Below are 21,354 nucleotides of genomic sequence, written 5' to 3' on the forward strand. Positions count from 1 at the left end.
TTATAGACGAAGTGACGTAATGTGACTGCATATTGTAGAGTCCATTTCGTCTCCTTTATTCGTCGTCTACTTGCCTTATAAATTGTAAAAGGTAGAGATTAAGGATGTACCCAAAAATTGGTTACACGAGAGGTTTTCAGAGATAAGGATCTGCAAATTCTCATTTCCCTATCTATTTTTATTAATAATTTTTTATATTTTAGGAACACAAAATACATTTGAAACATTATACGAACATCATCTATTAAGATCTGCTGCCAACTTTACAATAGGCCCTTTTGGGGGTTCTCAGAATAGAGATTTTATTTGCGTTCAATCATTAGATGGCATGTTAAGCTTCTTCGAGCAGGAAAATCAAACATTTTGTTGTTTTCTGCCAGATTTTTTGCTACCTAGTCCAATGGTATACGTGAAAAAAACTGACACTTTTCTAACTTTAGACGGTAGTTGGAATATTGTTTGTTACAGGTATGTTTCGTATAGTCCAATTCCAATTTCTCATTTGTCAATACATAAGCAATCTTAAAAATTGCATCTTACGCTATTTACATTAGGTACAGCCAAGGTATTTACATCTCCTACTCGTTCTAGTTTATTACCAAGCAATTAGATGTCCCCAACTATTCCCTTCCTCTTCAATAGCCCTTCTACAACCCTTCAACTTCTCATCCAATTTATTTGCTCTTTTTCACTAGCACTACATCATCCGCAAAGAGCATTGAGTCATTGAGCAAGTCTCTCTTACTTACCTTCTGTGTCAGTAGGGGAGACTGGGGCAAAACGAGGCTCGGGGCAGAACGGGAAATGCATCGATGTGCATAACTTATAGTCGTCATAATGTCGGCAATAGCGCCATTCGAACGAATGTGGGTTGACTCACTTCAGTCATTAGAAAGAAACTTCTAGTCACGTAGGTAGTGTGTTTTTTTACTGACATAAAATATGTTTTCTTTTGTCTTGTTAAAAATTTAGTGATATTTATAGAAGTACTATAAGGTGAGTAAGCAAGTTTTATCACGTTTTTCATTCAAATATGATAGATATGTTACTGAATTTTAATATTTCGTGCTGTGAACCGTTTCATATCTTTTACGTTAAAAATTACTAATTTTATTTGAAATGATGTCTGTTATGGCAAAGCGGTCGGGCCGCTCTCCTAAATTGCCACTACTTTACAGCATTTAAACTTTGTGAGAAGAATCTGATTAAAACTGAAACTAATAAAAAATCAAAGAGAACTGAAGAAGAAAACGAGATGGACACTGACTCATCAGAAGATGATGGAAATTGTGGTTGCATCTACTGTGGATACTTATATTTGCAGTCAACTGAAGGATGGGTAGTGTGTAGTGTCTGCCATGAATGGGCTCATAATTCCTGCGCAGGTGTTGAGAATGAAGACGAAGGTGCTCATATTTGTGAACTCTGCCAGCCTGACTAAAATACATTCCCATTTTGCCCTGTAGCATTTCCCGTTTTGCCCCGTAACCGGGGCAAAATGGGAATTTCGGACTGATAAGTTAAGTTCTTTATAACCAAATAACTAAGCAATTTGGATTATAATTAAAGTAAGTTATATGAAGTTTAATAGCAAGTGATCCTGTCTGACTTTGTTATTTTTTAATACACAGTTTAGTTTTCTTTCTATGATTTTTTCTTTCTAAGTATCCCGTTCTGCCCCGGTCTCCCCTACACCTATAACAAGATTAAATAGGAACTCAGTGAACGACCTTGATGCAAACCAACCGTCGCTGAAAAACTTTTTGTCAATCCGACACAACAGATAGTAGTAACCGATACTCACTCTATCGATATGAAAAAACAATCAAAACAAAAAAGCAAATATTCTCAAAAGAACCATTTTCCAAGCCCTTTCTTCTCTGTCGACATGTTCCTCCGCAGAATACCAAATCATCCATCACCATCACCTCCGCCACTACCAGTGATTTCCAACACACAATGAAAAAATCCGCTACACATCACTAAAACCATGACCTCTGAAGAGCCAAACGAAGATATCTAGAGGAACAATACAACAAACATACACACTAATCAATAACACCCAGTCCAAACATACACGACAACGAGATGGTCGTCAGAACTTCATTAGTAATCTAACTGAGAGTAAATGGTATTTGAGTTGCTATTATAATCACTTTCTAACCTATAACTTCCCTAAGGGTAAGAACAGAACAAGTGGGTCGAGGTAGAGGTGTAGGTCGCGGTGGATGTTACTAGTTAAGTCGCGGTCGATGTCGACAGCACATAGCAAGGAGGTCACCTGCGCTGTCAGTCGAGCTAGAACCACTATCAAGTGAAGTAGTTTAATGAAATTTCTTTGACAAAAGACTGTGCTTTTGCGATGTTGTGACAGTCAAGTGATGATAGTGATGAAAGATCAGCTGTAAATAATCACATCCTCCTTCATATTTCAAAAAGTTACTGAATTTAATTACTTTAGAAATTCAAAAATAAACTGAATACAAAAAAGGGATTATATTATAAAAAGTATCAACTCAAATAGCGCAGTTAATGACGACTTGGCTTCGAACGGACCAATCACAGGGAAGCATCCTTGTAGGCCGCGCAGTAGACATCCATGTAAAACAAACTTATTTTATTTTCAAAAGCATATCGATGTAAACCTCCTAGATGGCATCGCGCTAAACCTCCACCGCGACTTACCTGGTCTGTTCTCTTCCATTCACTACAATGTGTTTGTTTTACATGGATATCGACCGCGACCTACACCTCCACCTCCACCTCGACCCACTTGTTCTGTTCTTACCTTAGGTTTAAACAACATTCAATATAAGTGGTAATGGATCAGGAACATCACTGGATCTTTTTACACTCTTCTAATGTTTGTTTTTAAGTCTTTCACATCATCCCTCTCACATAAAAGCATGACCAATCATCAAGCAATTTATTCACATATCAGAATAGTGAAAACCCTTTTCCGATAACAGAATATCAAAAAGTATGTGTATGATCAAAACAAATGATTGTATTGCGCCTTTTGGTTACAGACATTTTAAGACAATGTAGGCCATTATTTTTATTATTTTGATTCGCTAAAATACTTTATTTTAGGTACAACAGTTTATCCGAGGTAGGGGAACGAACTGAAAATGACCCACATGCTTCATCAAAAATAGCACCTCTTTGGTCTTATTTTTTAGGAGAACCTGTAATCGATATAAACACCGTAGAAGATGAGTTTAACAAAATATCATATATATTAATTCTCGGAGAACGAAATTACTTTTGTATATACGAAACCGGAAGACTGACTTTTATGAAGAAATTAGAATATTCTCCAATATGTTTTGAAGTATACATGATAAGTAAGATTATTAGTATTAATTCATATTGTTAACATATTTAGATGTTTCTAATACCTAATTATTGAAGAGAAGCTTCTATACTGGCATTTTATTGACATATAATTTTTCTATATGCATCTGCGCCTTCTGTAGTACGCGTCTGTATAATCGAATGATATGCTGGAACAACGTTGTAAACGCCAAATCACATTTTGTCGACAAATTGAAAAAAACACTTTATAATTGATTATTTTGAAAAAAAAATATATTTATGAGCGTAATATGATAGACTATAGGATGCATAACATTAATGTCAACAAAATAACCTTAGGTTATACAAAACAAGCCTTTATGAACATACATATATGCTATATTTTAATAAAACAACGTGTTAAATCCCCGTCGGTTAAAACGTTGTTCTGTGGAAGTAAGGCGGTTAAAACGTTGTTTTAGAAATAAAAAATGAAGTACACGTGAAATTAAGTTTCGTGTTTTCACTCTATTAATTTGGGTAATCACTGACTTGGTTATACTAACATCCATTTTAGCTCGAAATGACAAATTACTCGATTGAAAACGTTGATTTACAAAACATGTGCAGAAAATTTGACGCGAAAGACGACCCACTTTAACACATACAACGTTGTTACACCGAAAGTTGAAGGTTGACTTCTTCTTCTTAACGTACCCTATCAAGTCCCCTTGACGTTGGCGATTAACATGGCGAAACTGTCTCTGTCTCGAGCTATTCTAAATAGGTGTTCTGCTTTCTTTATTCCTGTCCACTCCCGGATATTCTTCAACCAAGAGGCCTGCTTTCTACCAATTCCTCTGCGTCCTTCGATTTTACCCATCATAATAAGTTGAAGAATATTATACCGGTCTCCCCTTACTACGTGTCCAAAATAGGCCATCTTTCTATATTTGATGTTATCAAGCAGCTCGCAGGTAGCATTTGCTCTCTTAAGGACTGCCACATTTGTCAGCATAGCCGTCCATGGTATTTTTAGAATACGACTGTGCAGCCACATTTCAAAGGCCTCCAAACGGTTAATGGTGGATATTTTTAATGTCCATGCTTCGACACCATACAAGAGGACTGACCAAATGTAGCATTTAATCATGCGCTTTCGAAGTTGAAGTTGCAAGGTATCATTACAGAAGAATGACCTCATTTTTAAAAATGTGAAGGTTGACTAATTGTCATAATTGTCAAACTACCAAAACAGGCAAGTTAAGTCTCATAATATTCCCCACAGTCAACGGTACATTATTTTGCACATTTAGAACGTTGTTCCATGGAAAACCCACATATGAAAGTATTGGCGGTTACAACGTTGTTCCAGCATAGCATTCAATCGTCTTCTCTATGCGCTGAGGCGAGCGTCACGGAAGTAGCGCCACGAAACACGAAATAACAGTTCGTGGTTCGCAGTCACAGTAAACTTCTTCTTCTTACGGTGCCTATCCGTTCCGGATGTTGGCGATCAGCCTGGCTATCCTAACTTTGCTTGTTGCTATTCGGAATAGTCAGGTTGTCGATGTATTGAATCACTGTCTCAGATTTTGAGGCCAAGATATTCTTCTTTCTCTCTGCCTGGTATTCTCTCTGCCTGGTAAAGAGACAGTGAGGTCGATTTAAATCCGCTCCGCAAAAAAACTTCAAATACGGAAGCTTTGCGAGCAGAAAAATCACCAAATTATTTGCAAAGTGTAAATAAGTGAGTTAAGAAATTTACAGTGTAAATTTAAAAAGAATATTGAAAGTAAGATCCATACATTATTAATCTAACCTAGTTTTAATAAAATTATATTTTAACTACTAACAGTAAAATAATTACAGTCATAGTCAAGTTTTTTGGCACTGATAAGAAGTCGAGGTCCTATGGGTGGACTAGCCGAAGCTGCTTTCAGCAGTGGTAATTACTAATAAATTGATTTAATTATAATTAAGGTACTTCGGTATCTATCTATCGAAAAATACAGAGTCGGCTTTCTGAACGAAAACAAGAAGATATTGAAGAATAAGAAGATATTGAAGAATAAGAAGATATCGAAGAATAAGAAGATATTGAAGATAAGAAGAAGACATTGTTGATAAATCTAATTTATTCAAGTGAACATTAATTGTTGATATAAATAAATAAATAAGATATTAAATGGTATTTAAATAGTTTTATAATTAAAGTAAAAAATTGAATAATATATAAATATTTTGTAATTAAAGTAAAAAATTTAATTAATTTGATTTAATCAAGTAGGTTTTAATTTGATTTAATATTTGTATTTATAAATACATACCTACTTTAATAATTTGAATAGGAAGAAAGATGGCGGATGGTAATGATAGCATTAATGAGGACGGTAAAAGAAAAAGCAAAGAGGAGCCAGATATATTTAGCAGGAGTAGAAAAGTGAACCGAACACCAGACAGGTCGAAACCATCAACGAATGAAACCAGCAGCCAGAACGAAATGATGGAACTAATGAGACAATTAGCAAGCGATAACAAAAAGAAAAACAAGGACCTGGAAGATATAAAAAATACAATGGGTAATATGATTGAGGAACTAAAAGAAATTAGGAAGGAAAATAATGAATACAAATTGCAAATGAAAGAAATAATAAGAGAAAATGAAAATCTAAAGAAAGAAATGGCTACGATGAAACAAAAAATAGATAAAATAGAAATAACCTTGGAAGCATGTCAGAAAGAAAAGAAGAAAAATAACCTAATAATGAGAGGCTTACCACTAGACACAATAGGAACAGAGCAAATAGAGAACTTCATAGAAGCAAAAATGGGAGTAAAATCAGAAATAAATAGGGTACAAAAGATAAATGAAACAATGTGTGTTATAGAATGTAAAAAATTCGAAGATAAAATGAAAATACTGAAAGCCAAGGGTAAACTAATGAGCTATAAACAACATAGAGTATATATAGAATGTGACCTAACATTAAAAGAGATAGAAATACAAAGAAACCTTAGGAAGATAGCAGCAGAGGAAAAGACTAATGGGAAAAGGACAAAAATTGGATATGGATTCATAATTATTGAAGGCATTAAGTGGAAATGGAACCAAAAAACAAGCCGGATAGAAAAAGTAACATACAATACAGAACCAACTTGTTCAAAAAACTAGCTGTAGAAAACACAATGATGGACCGAGAAACAAAACAGGCAAAGAACAGGGACATGACCAGATTTAAAGATAATAACACAAACGTAAGGAAAAACAAATTGAAGTACAACTTAAACATAGAAAAGAACAGAACAATTTTGAAAATGGCATCATGGAATGTAAGAGGTATAAATGGGAAAGAAATAGAACTGGGGGAAGAAATTAGAGATAAGAACATTGAAATAGTAGCTATAACAGAGACAAAGAAAAAAGGAAGAGGATCAATAATATTAGAAAACGGAATGTTACTAATATACAGTGGAGTGGAAGAAACGAAGAGAGCTCAGGCAGGAGTAGCGTGCCTGATTAAGAAGGATAGTATCAACAAAGTAAAAAATTGGATATATTACAACGAACGTATACTAAGAGTAGACATATATATGGATACAGAGGAAACCAATACAAACCTAATCATATGCTATGGACCAGATGAAGACGCAACAAAAAACGAAAAGAATGAGTTCTGGGACAAATTACAAGAAGTGATAAATGATTGTACAGAGAAAATGGTGATCACAGGAGACATGAACAGTAGAGTGGGGAAAGAAGCAGAAAAATGGAACAATGTCATCGGACCGTATGGGGAGGAAAAAATAAACAAAAATGGAAAATTACTACTTGAATTCTGTCTAGACAATAACCTGGTGATTATGAACACACACTTCCAACATAAAAGGATACACAAGATCACAAGAGAAGTCAAATCAAGAGACGAACAATCAATTATAGACTATACTATAGTGCAAAAAACAGAGAAGAACTGGATAAGAGACGTAAGGGTGAAAAGGAGTTATGAAATTGGTAGTGACCACTATCTACTAGAAACCACATTCAAAAGAAAAAGAAAAGAAATAAAAAGAAATGAGAACATAAACAGAGAACACAAAGAAATAATAAAAATTTATAAACTAAGGGAAGAAACAACGAAAATAAGATACACAGAAGGGCTAGAGAAAGAAATAGACAATGAACATATAATAACAGAAACAATAGAAGAAGAATGGGGAAAATTTAAAAATGCGATGATAAAAACAGCTAAATCAATATGTGGAACCACAAGAAATAACAACAGAGGGAAACGAACGTCTTGGTGGAACGATGAAGTGAAAAGAGAAATAAAAGAAAAGAAGAAATTATGGAAAGAATACATACAAGACAAAACACAACAAAAATATGAAAATTATAAGAGAAAAAGAACAAAAGTTAAAGAGATAGTTAGGAAAGAGAAAAAGAAAAGTTGGGAAAAATTCGGAGAAAAAATGGAAGAAAACAGCACAGAAAACGTAAAATTATTTTATAGAACACTGAAAAACCTAAGAAGCAACAAAGAAACGAAACTGAAACAAATAATGAACAAGGAAGGAATAATAATAAATGACGATAAAACAATAATGGAAAGATGGAGGGAACATTTCCAGCTGTTACTGAATGGAAATCAAGTGAACACAATGGAGAAGGAAAGCCACATAAAGAGAGTATCCATAAGAAACACGGAAAATCCAGAAACTATAGAAAAAGAAGAACTAGAAGAAGCAATAAGAAAGATAAAGATTGGAAAAGCACCAGGAAGCGATGAAGTAGCACCAGAAATGATGAAATATATAGGAATAAAAGCAAAAGAAAAATTGTTATACATATATAACCTAATATGGAAGAGAAAAGTAATACCCAGAGAATGGACAAATGCAGTAATTATACCTATATACAAAAAAGGAAACACAAGAGACTGTAAGAACTATAGAGGTATATCACTACTATGTGTAGCAGCAAAAGTATACGAAACCATAATAGAAAGGAAAATCAGAAAAGAAATAGAACATAAATTAGAGGACGTACAAAGTGGATTCAGGAAAGGACACAACACACAAGACCATATATTTACCATGCAACAAGTAATAGAAAAAGCATTAAAGAAAAATAGAGAAATATACCTGAGCTTTATAGACATGGAAAAAGCCTTCGACTCAGTCAAAAGAAAAGATATATGGGAAAGCCTAAAGAAGAAGGAAGTAAGCGAAGAACTGATAGAAGCAACAAAGAGTATATACATGAAAACAACAAATACAGTAAGAATGTTAAATATACAGTCAGAACCATTTGAAACAACTCAAGGAGTTAGACAAGGGGGAAGTCTCAGCCCAGTGCTATTCATAAATGTAATAGATGAGATAGTGAAAGAATGTAAGAAAACTTTCAAGAAATACTGCATCGGTTGGAACAGAATGCAAATGATAAACGCTGAGATGTGTATATTTGCAGACGACATAGTATTAATTGCGGAAACAGCAGAAAAACTGAAATACAACTTAGAGAAATGGAACCTAGAAGCAAGCAAATACAACTTAAACGTAAACAAAGAGAAGACTCAGATAATGAAAATATCAAGGAAACAAGGGACGGAAGATCAAATAGAAATAATGATAGACCAACATCAATTAATACAGACAAATTCATACAAATACTTAGGAACAGTAATCAACAACAAAGGAGACATAGAGGACGATCTTAACAACAGAATGGAAAACACAGGAAAACTATTCCAAGCACTAAATAGAGGATTCCTTAATAACAAAGAAATATCAACAAAGACCAAGATGACAATATACAAAACAATATATAGACCTACGGTGACATATGGAGCAGAAAATTGGATATTAAACAAAAGACACCAGAGCAGAATACAGGCAGCAGAGATGAAATACCTCAGAAGAACGATAGGAGTAAAAAGAACAGATAGAATCAGAAATGAAGAAATAAGAGAAAGACTCAAAATCAAGCCGATACTCGACTCAATCAAGAAGAAAAAATTGGCATGGTTCGGACATCTAACCCGGATGGACAATGATAGACAAGTGAAAAGAGTGTGGGAAGCCAAACCAATAGGTAAGAATAGAAGAGGAAGGCCCATCAAAGAATGGAACAGTGACATTTCGCAGATACTGCAGAGTAAGGGTAAGACTTGGCAGGAAGCAACACAGATGGCATCCAATAGGAAGGAATGGAGAAAGTTCGTTAAGAGCTAGGACAATTCAAAAGATTGTAAAATATTGTAATTTATTGAATTGTAATTTAATGAATTGTATTATAAATGGCCCTACACCGAAAGGTACTAATGGGTCTACTGATTAAGTAAGTAAGTAAGTAAGATATTCTTCTTCTCCCTGGTCCTCTCTTTCCAAATACCTTGCCCTGAAGAATGAGCAACAGGCTATATCTATGTTCATTCCTCATAACATGGCCAAGATATTCTAGTTTGCCATGTTATTCCTCATATCATGGCCAAGATATTCTAGTTTGCGCTCTTTGATGGTGTTAATTATCTCGCATTCCTTGTCCATTCTACGTAGGACATCAACATTAGTCACACTGTCCACCCAAGAAATTCTTAAAATGCGTCTGTAACAACACATCTCGAATGCCTCGAGTTTTCTTAAAGAAGCTTCGGAAAGTATCCAGACCTCTACTCCGTATTTTAACGTAGAAAATACATAGCATCTGATGATAGAGATTTACGAAGTGGTAAATCGTGACTTCTGAAAATCATGACTTCATCATGATGAACGCTGATCTCGCTTTTCCTATGCGTTGTTTTATTTCACAAGAGTGGTCGTATTGACTGTTTATGTTGGCACCAAGGTATGTGTACCTGTACACCCTATCAATTGCTTGTTCGTTATCCAATATCCCTGTTTAATATTTCGTACTGACTACCCTGTACTTTATTTTTTTTCGTATTGAGATCAAGTCCATGTTCTCTACTTAAATCTGGTATGCGCGACATTATTCTTTGCAAACCATCTAGGTTATCTGCAAAAACTACTAAGTCCTCGGCATATTTGTTGTTTAGATCAATTTAGATGCAGTCCGTTGACTAATACGCCTTCCTGTAGTTCTTCTAGCGCACAGTAAACAGTTGGAAGAGTTCGTCTACGGGACGAGGGGAGTCAGTTATACAACATGTAAACTTTTTTAATGTTATTAAAATCTTTAAAAAATCTATAAACAAAAAGAAATAATAAAATTACTTTATTCAATTTAAAAAAATATTATTTAAATTTCTTCCTTCCAGGACTCTCTTAATTTATATTTATTTGATCTATCGGAGTGTCATGAGTAGATATGTCGTATCCTCCACACTGCGCTAGTGTTTGTTCCATTTTTGTTTCCTACTTAATATACATTAGTAATGGTTGTAGATCATCTTAATTTCGATATAATCTAAGAGCTAGTGAACCCTCCGACTAACGGTCGTCCTGTAAGGCTAGAAATTTTTCTAGTGATAATTCATAGCACACCAAAGCTAAAAACCATGACCTGGCAGGCATCAGCGGTGCACGTGTATCTACCAGGTGAATCGAAAAGTGCAAATTTAGGGGGTAAAATAAACTTTCTCCTGTAAGGTTTAAATTTAAGTATGTGTTTAAGTAAGTCATTTAGAAGAAATGTGTACAATGACAGGCGATTCTGAAGAGCATAAGACCTTGCCAGGCGAGGGGAAAGATTAGGGGTTTTTCCTAAAATTATTCTTTTTGCATCGAACAAATTTTTTTTAGGTTTTTTGAATCATTCCAAACAGAAAAGGTCTTTGGAGATTTTTCTCTTAAGTTAATAGTTTTTGTTATATAAGCGATTGAAAATTTTGAAAATTGCGAAATCGGCCATTTTTCACCCTAAATCGGACATTTATCTAAAAATTTCAATGTTGCCAAAGTACGTAGATATTCTTTAAACATTGATTGATGAAATGCCGAAGAGTTTTTTGCAATAAAATATCGAAAACCCCTTTGTTTTTTTAATTGCTAATCAACCGGGCGCTACACTGTAGTATAAGTGAGGACGTTTGAGTTTGCATAAATTCATTATCTCGAGAATGGGCAAATTTTAAGAGAAATCCTCAGACAGGTCGATTTTTATTTTTGAATTAGGACTTTTTGGCATATATATATATATATATATATATATATATATATATATATATATATATATATATATATATATATATATATATATATAATACTAGTGACGTCATCCATCTGGGCGTGATGACGTAATCGATGATTTTTTAAATAAGAGTAGGGGTTGTGTGATAGTTCATTTGAAAGGTTATTTAGTTCTCTATTCAGTAATATAAACATTAACATAATTATTTATACAGGGTGTACAAAAAATTTTTTTCTTCTATTTGTCAAATTTAATCAAAGTTAATTTAATAAAAAAAAATTTTTTGTACACCCTGTATAAATAATTATGTTATTGTTTATATTAGTGAATAGAGAATTAAATAACCTTTCAAATGAGCTATCACACAACCCCTACTCTCATTTAAAAAAATCATAGATTACGTCATCACGCTCAGATGGATGACGTCACTAGTATTATATATATGCCAAAAAGTCCTAATTTAAAAATAAAAATCGACCTGTCTGAGAATTTTTCTTGATATTTGTTAATTCTCGAGATAATGAATTTATGCCAACTCAAACGTCTCACTTACACTACAGTGTCGCGCCCGTTTGATTAACAATTAAAAAATAAAGGCGTTTCCGATATTGTATTGCAAAAAACTTTTTGGGATTTCATCAATTAATATTTAAAGAATATCTACCTACCTTTGCAACTTAAAAAATTTTTAGATAAATGTCCGATTTAGGGTTAAAAATGGTCGATTTGGCAATTTTCTAAATTTTCAATCGCTTATATAACAAAAACTATTAACTTAAGAGAAAAATTACTAAAGAGCTTTTCTGTTTGTAATGATTCAAAAAACCTAAAAAAAATTTGTTCGATGCAAAAAGAATAATTTTAGGAAAAACCCCTAATCTTTCCCCTCGCCTGGCAAGGTCTTATGCTCTTCAGAACCGCCTGTCATTGTAAACATTTCTTCTAAATGACTTGCTCAAACACATACTTAAATTTAAACCTTACAGGAGAAAGTTTATTTTACCCCCTAAATTTGCACTTTTCGATTCACCTGGTAGATACACGTGCACCGCTGATGCCTGCCAGGTCATGGTTTTTAGCCTTGATGTGCTATGAATTATCACTAGAAAAATTTCTATCCTTACAGGACGACCGTTAGTCGGAGGGTTCACTAGCTCTTAGACTAATAGCAGCAACAATTTCATATTCTCCTTTATTAATTTTTTTCTTCCATCGATGAAGATATTACAAAGAAGCCTATTTTAACACTGATCTCTTTCTTGAGCCCTGACCTCCTGAGAGAATATAGTGGTCATTATGTTGTCATGTATGATCCGTCTTCAAAGATCTCTGTCTCTGGTCATTTCTTTTAACTTACGCATAGGTCTTTTGCAAATTCCTGTAAATTGGTCGATCCATTTGTTGGGGATCTTCCTCACGATCTTTGGCCTTCTACCGTTCCTTGGATAAAAGTCTTTTCATGTTTTTGTGTCTACTCTTAGAATATGTCCATGTCCTGAGTATTTTAATTGTTGAAATTGAATTATTTGCCCTGTGGTCGATCCACGGAATTCGTAATATTCTTCTTCAACAGAAAATTTCAGTGTATTTCTATTCTTATCTTTCTTATTTCCGCTTGTCTTAGGCTTCACACATTATCTTACGCCCTAATTCTAAGAGTACAAATGTTTCATTTTATTTACTGAGAGTCTATTACACTATATTTATAAAATATTATTTTAATTTTAGAAGAAAAAGTATTCTCGTTGATAGTTTCGGAAACAAGTGATCTTCTTGTATACGAAAACACCAAATTGAAATGGTCAGCGAAGCTCCAATTTCTACCAGTGTGCCTTAAACGAGCCTTCCTAAAACATGTCAAAGGTTCCCTTGTACTTCTTTCAGAAGAAGGAAGGTTGGAATGCTGCTATTTGGGAACTGAACCCAGCCTATTCGTAGCCCCTCCATTAGCGGAGAGGGAACTAGATCTGGAAAAGGTTGAAGACGAATTGAAAACACTAAACGAGAGAATTAGAGAATCTTACGGAAATGGTAAGACATTTTACATTACACTTTTGTATATACCGGGTGAAGTCCGTGTAGGTACCTACTTTATTTCACAATGTATGTAGTTGTGAACTTGTATACTTCTTAGTAATACTAGTTAGTTATCTTACACATAAGTTATCTTAACTGCATAACAGCTTGCATTTGTTTTCATAACTTAATAAAAGTATAACCGTTACTGGGTTTAGTAAAAAGAGTTACAGTTATCTTAGTAATTTGATTTGGAATGTTTTCCCAATCCTACGTATCGGCAAGATATTCTCAAATGAAATGCAATATTTGGATAGACTGGGTAGTTTTTAAAGCGTTCTCCTTAAAGAGAGGATATTTTTGCGCTCGAAACAATAGTCTAGCAATACATTAAGTTAAAATACCCGTGTAGAATTTTTTTTCTACTCCGTATATCATAAAAAGTTATTAGAATTGCGTCTCAAAATCTTCGACGAAAATAAACAAAATCAAATTGTTTATATACATTGACAAATGCCACTAGCAGAATATAAGTGTTTGTTTGTGATATACCTCTGCGATATGCCTCTGGCAGACGCTTCTAAAAACTGCGCACCGGAAGAGAAAGGGTCGAAGGTTAAGACAGCTCGCATTGTCTTGAGAAAAATATGGAAAGAATTCCCCTTTAGATCGTCTAGAACTAAAGTCTAAATTTTGGTCTTCATGACCAAAATTCAAGTGAAATTATAGGTTTTTATGCTTAATTTTAAGAAATCTCCCGTGATTTATTTAATTTCTGATTTATCTCTTGGTAATAAGACGGTAAGAGATGCCCAGCTGCCAGCTTATGGGAGCGGAGCTCAATTCGAGTCTACCTAAACTCCATAGATTCCTACTTTATACAGACTTTATACAGTCCAGAATCAGTCCTGGTAAGCAGTTCATCCAAATTTTGTTTTTTTTTTTGTATCATGAATACTTTTAGGTTTATTTTAATTAACTAGTTTAAGGATACTAACTAGGATTTAAGTTAACTTTAAGTTAACTAGGATTTAATTAACTATTTTTTCTAAACTAATCATTTACATGGATCAAATGGTCAAATTACATGGATCGTATCACTTACCTATACCTAAATAAAGTTAATAATTTCAAGTGGGAAGCTATTCATTTCTATTAAGATTGTAACGACGAGGGTTTACATAATTATTGTTACATTTGAAAAAAAAACCAACAGCGACTTTATTTTCGTCATAAGTCAGTCAGTTCTTATGCAAAAAACTTTTATCAGAGCTTATTTTTGAAAGGTGTTTTACTGAACTTTAAAATAGGTCTCTTAAGTTTTCTCAAAAAATTGCACCACAATCGAGTTATTTGAGATTGAAGGTTCTCCATTTCGAGGTTCTTCGAAAATAACCATGATTTAAAGAGCAATAACTCTCAATAGTCTCAATAGTCAATAGTCGTTATTAGGTTTAACTAGGCCTTTCTGACGCGAATCTCTTTATTTTTTATTATCTACAATATTGTTGTTAATGATTTTTTCTATAAAATTAAATTTTTTTAAGTTGAAAAATGGTTATAAAACGTGAGTTTTTTCAATCAAAAATGCATAGTTTCAATCGCTAATAACTTGGAAAGTAGGTACTAACTTTGCAAAAAAATATTTTATAGAACAAAGTTTACTCAGAATTGGTCAGTCTATCGACCCATAGTTGTTTTGATTGAACAAATTTTCATCCCCTAGATAAGGTTGTTTTCACCCCAGGGCAAAAGCCCTGTTTTTGCCCTGAGGTGGTAGATTGCCCACGGTAGATTTTGAAGAAGAGGGTCAGCTGGGCTTAATTTAAAATTTTCATTAAAATCGGTGTTGATCTCAAAATTCCACGGTTTTCAGTTTTTTACCGCTGATGATTGGTTTATGAAGTTGCAGAAGTGTTTTATGATTGATAATAATAAATCATTATTATATTTTAGATTTAAAGTTTGCCAATCAAAATCCAGAAAAAGAAATAACGATCAAAATCCAAGTTAGCAAGGATTTAGTACCTTGTGTTTATGAAACAAACCTAAAAGATCCAAAAGATCTTCAGATGTGTCCAATAAAAGTAGAAGTAACACCGCAGATGGCCTTTGATGAGATACAGATATCAGTATCAGCTTCAAAACCCATTAAAATAACACCAGACATTGACTTTCATCTGCATCCTGAAGATACAATGGACTTTGAATGTTTCGCTTTCTTATATGAAGATTTGGAGGTGCCAAGTTTAACGGTGAATGTCAGTGTTACGGTGATAAGTTCCTTAGGTATTGCTAGAAGTTTTAACAAATCTGCCATGTTACCCATTAAACTGATTGCGGAATCTTCTACTCCCCAAAAAGACGGAAATCATAAGATTACCCTTAGCGTTACTCAAAATGTTGTTCCCTTGTTAACCTTATTTCCAGGTGAGAAAAGTTAATTTCTTAATTATCTTTATCATCTAAACCATATATATGTCAATGATCTCAAATTATGAAGGAAAATATAAAAATATAAAAATACAGAAAATAATTCACAAATTGCTGCTATTGCTGCAAATAAATGAATCACCCTGTATATTTAAATATTGATTTAAAAATGAAAATTTATCTATCGAATTTTGGTTTTATTTCTGAAGCAACAGTAAAAAATAAAAATAAAAATGTATACCATTTTTATTCAGTTGCAATGCGAAGGCAAAACAATCTTATTTTTCACTTAGAACAGGGAGCGCAGTCCAGCACTCTGAATCGACGATTTTCGACTCTTATTGGAGTCATCATCGGAGAGGCTTAGGCCTGCTGCTCTCTGCTCGAAGTGACCCAACCATGAAAGTTTATCCCCGCATTGCAACTGACGTATATGGAGTAGGTGACTAGCGTCATCTAGCAACTGAAAGGTAAAGTTTTCAATCCTAATAGCAACATTAATAATATTGAAAAATATTAAAAATATTACTCAAAGATTTTTAAATTGAAAACTTATTGGTCCATTTTCCTGGTAACACCTCCATGGCTTCTAAAATTTGCAAGAATCTTGAATCACTATTATATCGTCAGTCTGCGTAAAAATGATCCTTCAAATTAACAAAATGAGTTTAAAGTGTGTTGTAAAATGAGTGTTATGTTCTGATTTTTATATCCTTCTCTATCCTCCAAAGCTAGTTCTTTTAGCACAGTTTCTGAAACACCACATTAATTTCTTCTTTTAATCCAATTTCGTATCCAGAAGCGACGTTTTTTATGTTCTTTATTCCGTCTTAACATAATTTTCTTAAGTTGCTGAATCAGTAAGCTACTAATAATATTTATAAGGTACACTTCTGCGTATAACTACACTTGACGCCATTTTATTAAAACTAATTGCTTCAATTTTGTTTGAAATGTGTGAACAACAAACTTAACCGATTTTAGTCGATCCAACAAAGTTGATCAACTAAAATCGAACCGTGAGAATGCGCCTTTAGTCTTAATAGTAATAAAGTAGTAGTACTTATTATTAATTAGTATTATTATTAATTTCCAGAATTTGGCGAAGAAACTAAGACCAGTAACGCCATAGCGTTCAAAAATTTTTACGATAGTGGGCAACCCGTGACAGTACTTCTTGCTAAATCATCAGACCGATATAGGATTCAATCGTCATCGATAGCTTCATTGAGTTGTATCATTGAACAAATAATATTTCGTTTGAACAATCATTATCGGAACGTTGATGAGTTCAAAGTTGTTTACAGTTCAGCTTTGCCTTCAACAGAAGTTGTTTTGTATGTCAAAGAACATTTCAGCAGCAGGCAAGAGGTTAGCAAGTTGGAAGTAAGTCCCTAATTAATACAATCGATATTTTTTATCTATTTTAATATTAATGTATTAATTGACTTGTTTTTTAATGTTGTTCTGAAGCTATTTTCTTGTGACATTTTTAAAATTAACTAGTTTTGATGAAAAATAAGCCACAATTTAACTAAAAAAATGATTTTATTAACGTTTCGACGTCCAAATCGGGTGTCGTTGTCAAAATACAAAAAATATTAATGAATTAAACAAAAATGTTGTTGCTTAGTAAAAAAATTCTTATAATAATTTATTTAATCTGACTCATTTATATCGGCAATTCAGACATATATTATACATTTTAAAGTATTTTTATATTTTATTCAGACATATATTATACTTTAAAATAATATTGCCAATATTTATAAGTTATTTTTTTCCTGGTTTTCCCTCGTAATTTACTATGGAATCTCTAACGCGAGAATTTTACTGTCACCATTGCATGTGGTTGTCTTTTTAAAGACGATCATATGTTATGATTTCTTTATGACGGATATTCTTGAGTTGGGGTTGATTTCATGTAATCGAATGAACTATCTTTCAGTAAAGTCGTCCCAAGAACGCAACTCATAAATATTGGCAATATCATTTTAAAGTCTTCTACTTTAAAATGTATAATATATGTCTAAATTGCCGATATAAATGAGTCAGATTAAACAAATTATCAGTAGAATTTTTTTACTAAGCAACAACATTTTTGTTTAATTCATTAATATATTTTGTATTTTGACAACAACACCCGATTTGGGCGTCGAAACGTTAATAAAATCATTTTTTTAGTAAAGTTGTGGCTTACTCTGAGTGTACTCCTACTTAACATATACTAGAAAGGAAATAAATATAAAAAAATGCACATGACAATTTTATATTACAGTTTACTTAATTTCAAAATTAATGAGTAGTAAGGATAACAATAAGGGGGAAAACTCTTTACAAAATTAAATTTTCAGAGAGAAAAATTACATTTTTTTATGTACCACCTGTCTGAAGTTCGGAGTGAGTTTAGTGCAACTGAGTCTCATTAGGGAGTTGAGATATTCATCTGTTAAGTGAGATCTCTACCGATTTTTAATAAAGTTAATTCTTGATAAAGCGGATTCGCACACATAAGTTGAGCCAAACATAGTACACAATTTCATGGCCAAACATTTTCAAAATTGCCAAACACTATTGTGAAATTATTGACGGTCCACACAAAACTAGCTCACGGTCCGGATGCGGACCACGGTCAGCTAATTGGTGACCCCTACTATAGAGTCTAGAGTCTAGAGCATTTCACGTTAAGAAAGGAACGTTGCGTAGCTAGGGCTACGTATTTCTTATGGACGACAGAAACGCGATGATGCCGCTCCTATCAAGAATGAATCGTATATCGGCAGTCTAATAGCAAGACGTGCCTGAGAGTTTTGGCAGCACTGATCTGCATAAGCCAAAGTTCCTTTCTTAACGTGAAATAAAGTATAGTAACAATTATTTGTTACTCGTTGCCACTCGTTGGTTTTCCATTATATTTGTTGATATGACCCGAGTCAAAGAGATCACGATTATTCATACACTTGCCAAAGTACATACTTGTCTATACTTGCAGAGGCACTCAAACGAAATTCACAAATATTTGGCATTTACTGCGACTATTCATTGACACGGCTGATTCATTTGTCAATGATTTTAAGCCAAATGTTTACGCCCCGTACAGTAAAACCGATTTATCCTCAACCGCCCAGGGAAGACACAACAGACGTTCGTTAATGCGGTGCAAGTGACCTTGAGGGTTTTTGTTAAATCTGTTCAGGTATACTTGTAAATTGTACATGACGGTTGAGCGCCCTGCTTGCCATCGTAATCGCAAATTGTTCGATGGCATTATTTTGCGTTTTTTTTGCAGTGTCATGTATTATATAAGTCAACCCATATTCCAATCTGCTCTTCTTCTATTAGCGTTCATATTTCTACCGGCACTTGATCAGAACCTGTTGCCTTTTTCACTTTTTGTTCGTTTTATGGCTTCGAAAAGCTCTTTTTTTGTTGTCTGGACAGTTGTTGATATTTTCCTTTTCAAGGTTTTTCTATTTTCCTTTCATCCGTTCCTTCGCCCTTAAAAAGCTCTTGGATATAGTCTTGCCATCTTCTAAGCCATTTCCCAACTTCTCGAATTATTTTGCCGTTTTTAACCAGCAGTATGTTTGATTTTTTTTACTATTATGTAGCGGTTCCCCTTACTCCCTAGACCTAGATCCTTATGGCGATGAATAAATTGTTGGTTCATTCGCCTTCGGGACTGATTTCATAACTCCAAGACAAAAGGATGCCACTTACCAATGCATCCGCCCCAGCAGTTGCAGCCGTAGGTTCTGTTTAGTGTCTTATTTATTTATAATAAAATACTAGTGCTATATACCTCGTCCAATTTACTTACCGTTGCACGTCATCCGCGCCATAGCCTGTGACGCGATACCAACACGAAATATTTAGGCGGAGGGTGTGTTCTTTTTTAGAATCAAAATGATTCTAAAGGGGAACCCACCTACCGCCTAAATATTTCGTGTTGGTATCGTGTCACAGGCTATGGCGCGGATGACGTGCAACGGTAAGTAAATTGGACGAGGTATAGTAATCTACGATTTGCCGATGACATAATCCTGATAGATACAGACCTACAGCAAACCATGCTTTTAGAACTACATACCGAATCTCCTAAAATAGGACTGAAAATGAATTTAAACAAAACAAAGCCATGCACTCCGAAGAAACCGTGACAATAATAAACGACAAAATTATAGAAAATGTTGAAGAATATCTATATAGGATAGGTATACTTAGGACAAAAAATAATACTAAATAGGGAAATTAAAACGGAAGAAATAAAAAGAAGAAGAAAATTAGCATGGGCAGCATTCGGCAAACTGAACTATATACTCAGAAATCAACAAATTCAACTACATCTTAGATCTAAAGTGTTTGATGCATGCATTATTCCGATATTAACATATATGGCACAAACATGGACAATCACAAAAAAGAATATGAATGTACTCAGAGTCACTCAAGACGCGATGGAAAGAGCAATGCTAGGCATATCACTTAAGGACAGGAAAACAAACACAATGATAAGACAGAAAACCAAACTCACCGATGTGGTACAAAAATCATTAAAATTGACATGGGAATACGCTGGACATGCAGCTAGGAGCTATCTAAACAAATGGCACAGAACAATCCTAACCTGGAGACCATACCAACACAAAGATCCAGAGGTAGACCTTCTATGAGATAATAATCATAATAATAATAATAATAATAATAATAATAGCGTTTATTGCCCAACAGTCACCCATTTACAGAGCAATTTTACAAATAAATAATAAACAATTCTCATGCAATCAAATAAATAAATAAAAAAGAAAACAAATATACGTTATAAAGACAAAAAAACCAAAATGAAATACCTTAGGTAAGAGCTCGACACTTGTTTTTAAAATTCATAAGCACAACAACAGAAGATATCACAATTATTAGATAGTTTGTTTGCGTTTCTGCACATTAAGTTGATTGGTGCTTTTAACATTATATTCGTGTAGGATCTTTCACACACAAATGTATTATTAGATCGAGCTGATACCTGAGAAACAAAGATATCGATTTGTGCTAGTAAATTAGGACAGTCAACTCCACCATTTAACAGTTTATGCAAAAATAATATCGCTGATTGATACCTACGCATTTCTAATGAAATAAATTTAAAACTATCTAACAAAGCGACATAATCACAACCCCTTTGGGGATATGTTCCTGTAACTTTGAAGGTTAAAAATTTAGATATTTTTTTAACCCTTTAACCCTTTAACGTTTGAATATTTAAAATAAATAGAATTCCATATTAAAGCACCGTATTCCAATTTGGATCTAACTAAGCTCATGTACATAGCATTTAGTGCTGATAGATTATAGAAACTTTTGCAGTTGCGAATAATAAAACCATATGAGCGATATGCCGAGGAAATAATAGAATTAATGTGATATTAAATGTTAGTTGACAGTCCATGTAAATA

At 33.7% G+C, this 21,354-nt stretch overlaps 1 protein-coding gene across 2 annotated transcripts in view; it reads left to right on the forward strand.

The window, feature by feature from the left end:
* The window catches only part of LOC114327545 (protein PTHB1), a 51,962-nt gene that overhangs the window by 15,835 nt on the left and 14,773 nt on the right, over positions 1-21,354 (forward strand). For both annotated transcript variants that reach the window (XM_028276215.2, XM_050641899.1), the window contains exons 3-7: positions 204-468; positions 3,094-3,347; positions 13,181-13,483; positions 15,425-15,898; positions 16,998-17,287. In XM_028276215.2, coding sequence (XP_028132016.1) covers positions 204-468; positions 3,094-3,347; positions 13,181-13,483; positions 15,425-15,898; positions 16,998-17,287 — 1,586 coding nt within the window. The remainder of the gene's footprint in view (positions 1-203; positions 469-3,093; positions 3,348-13,180; positions 13,484-15,424; positions 15,899-16,997; positions 17,288-21,354) is intronic.

This window comes from Diabrotica virgifera, chromosome 1 (genome assembly GCF_917563875.1).
Source record: "Diabrotica virgifera virgifera chromosome 1, PGI_DIABVI_V3a".
NCBI lineage: Eukaryota > Metazoa > Arthropoda > Insecta > Coleoptera > Chrysomelidae > Diabrotica > Diabrotica virgifera.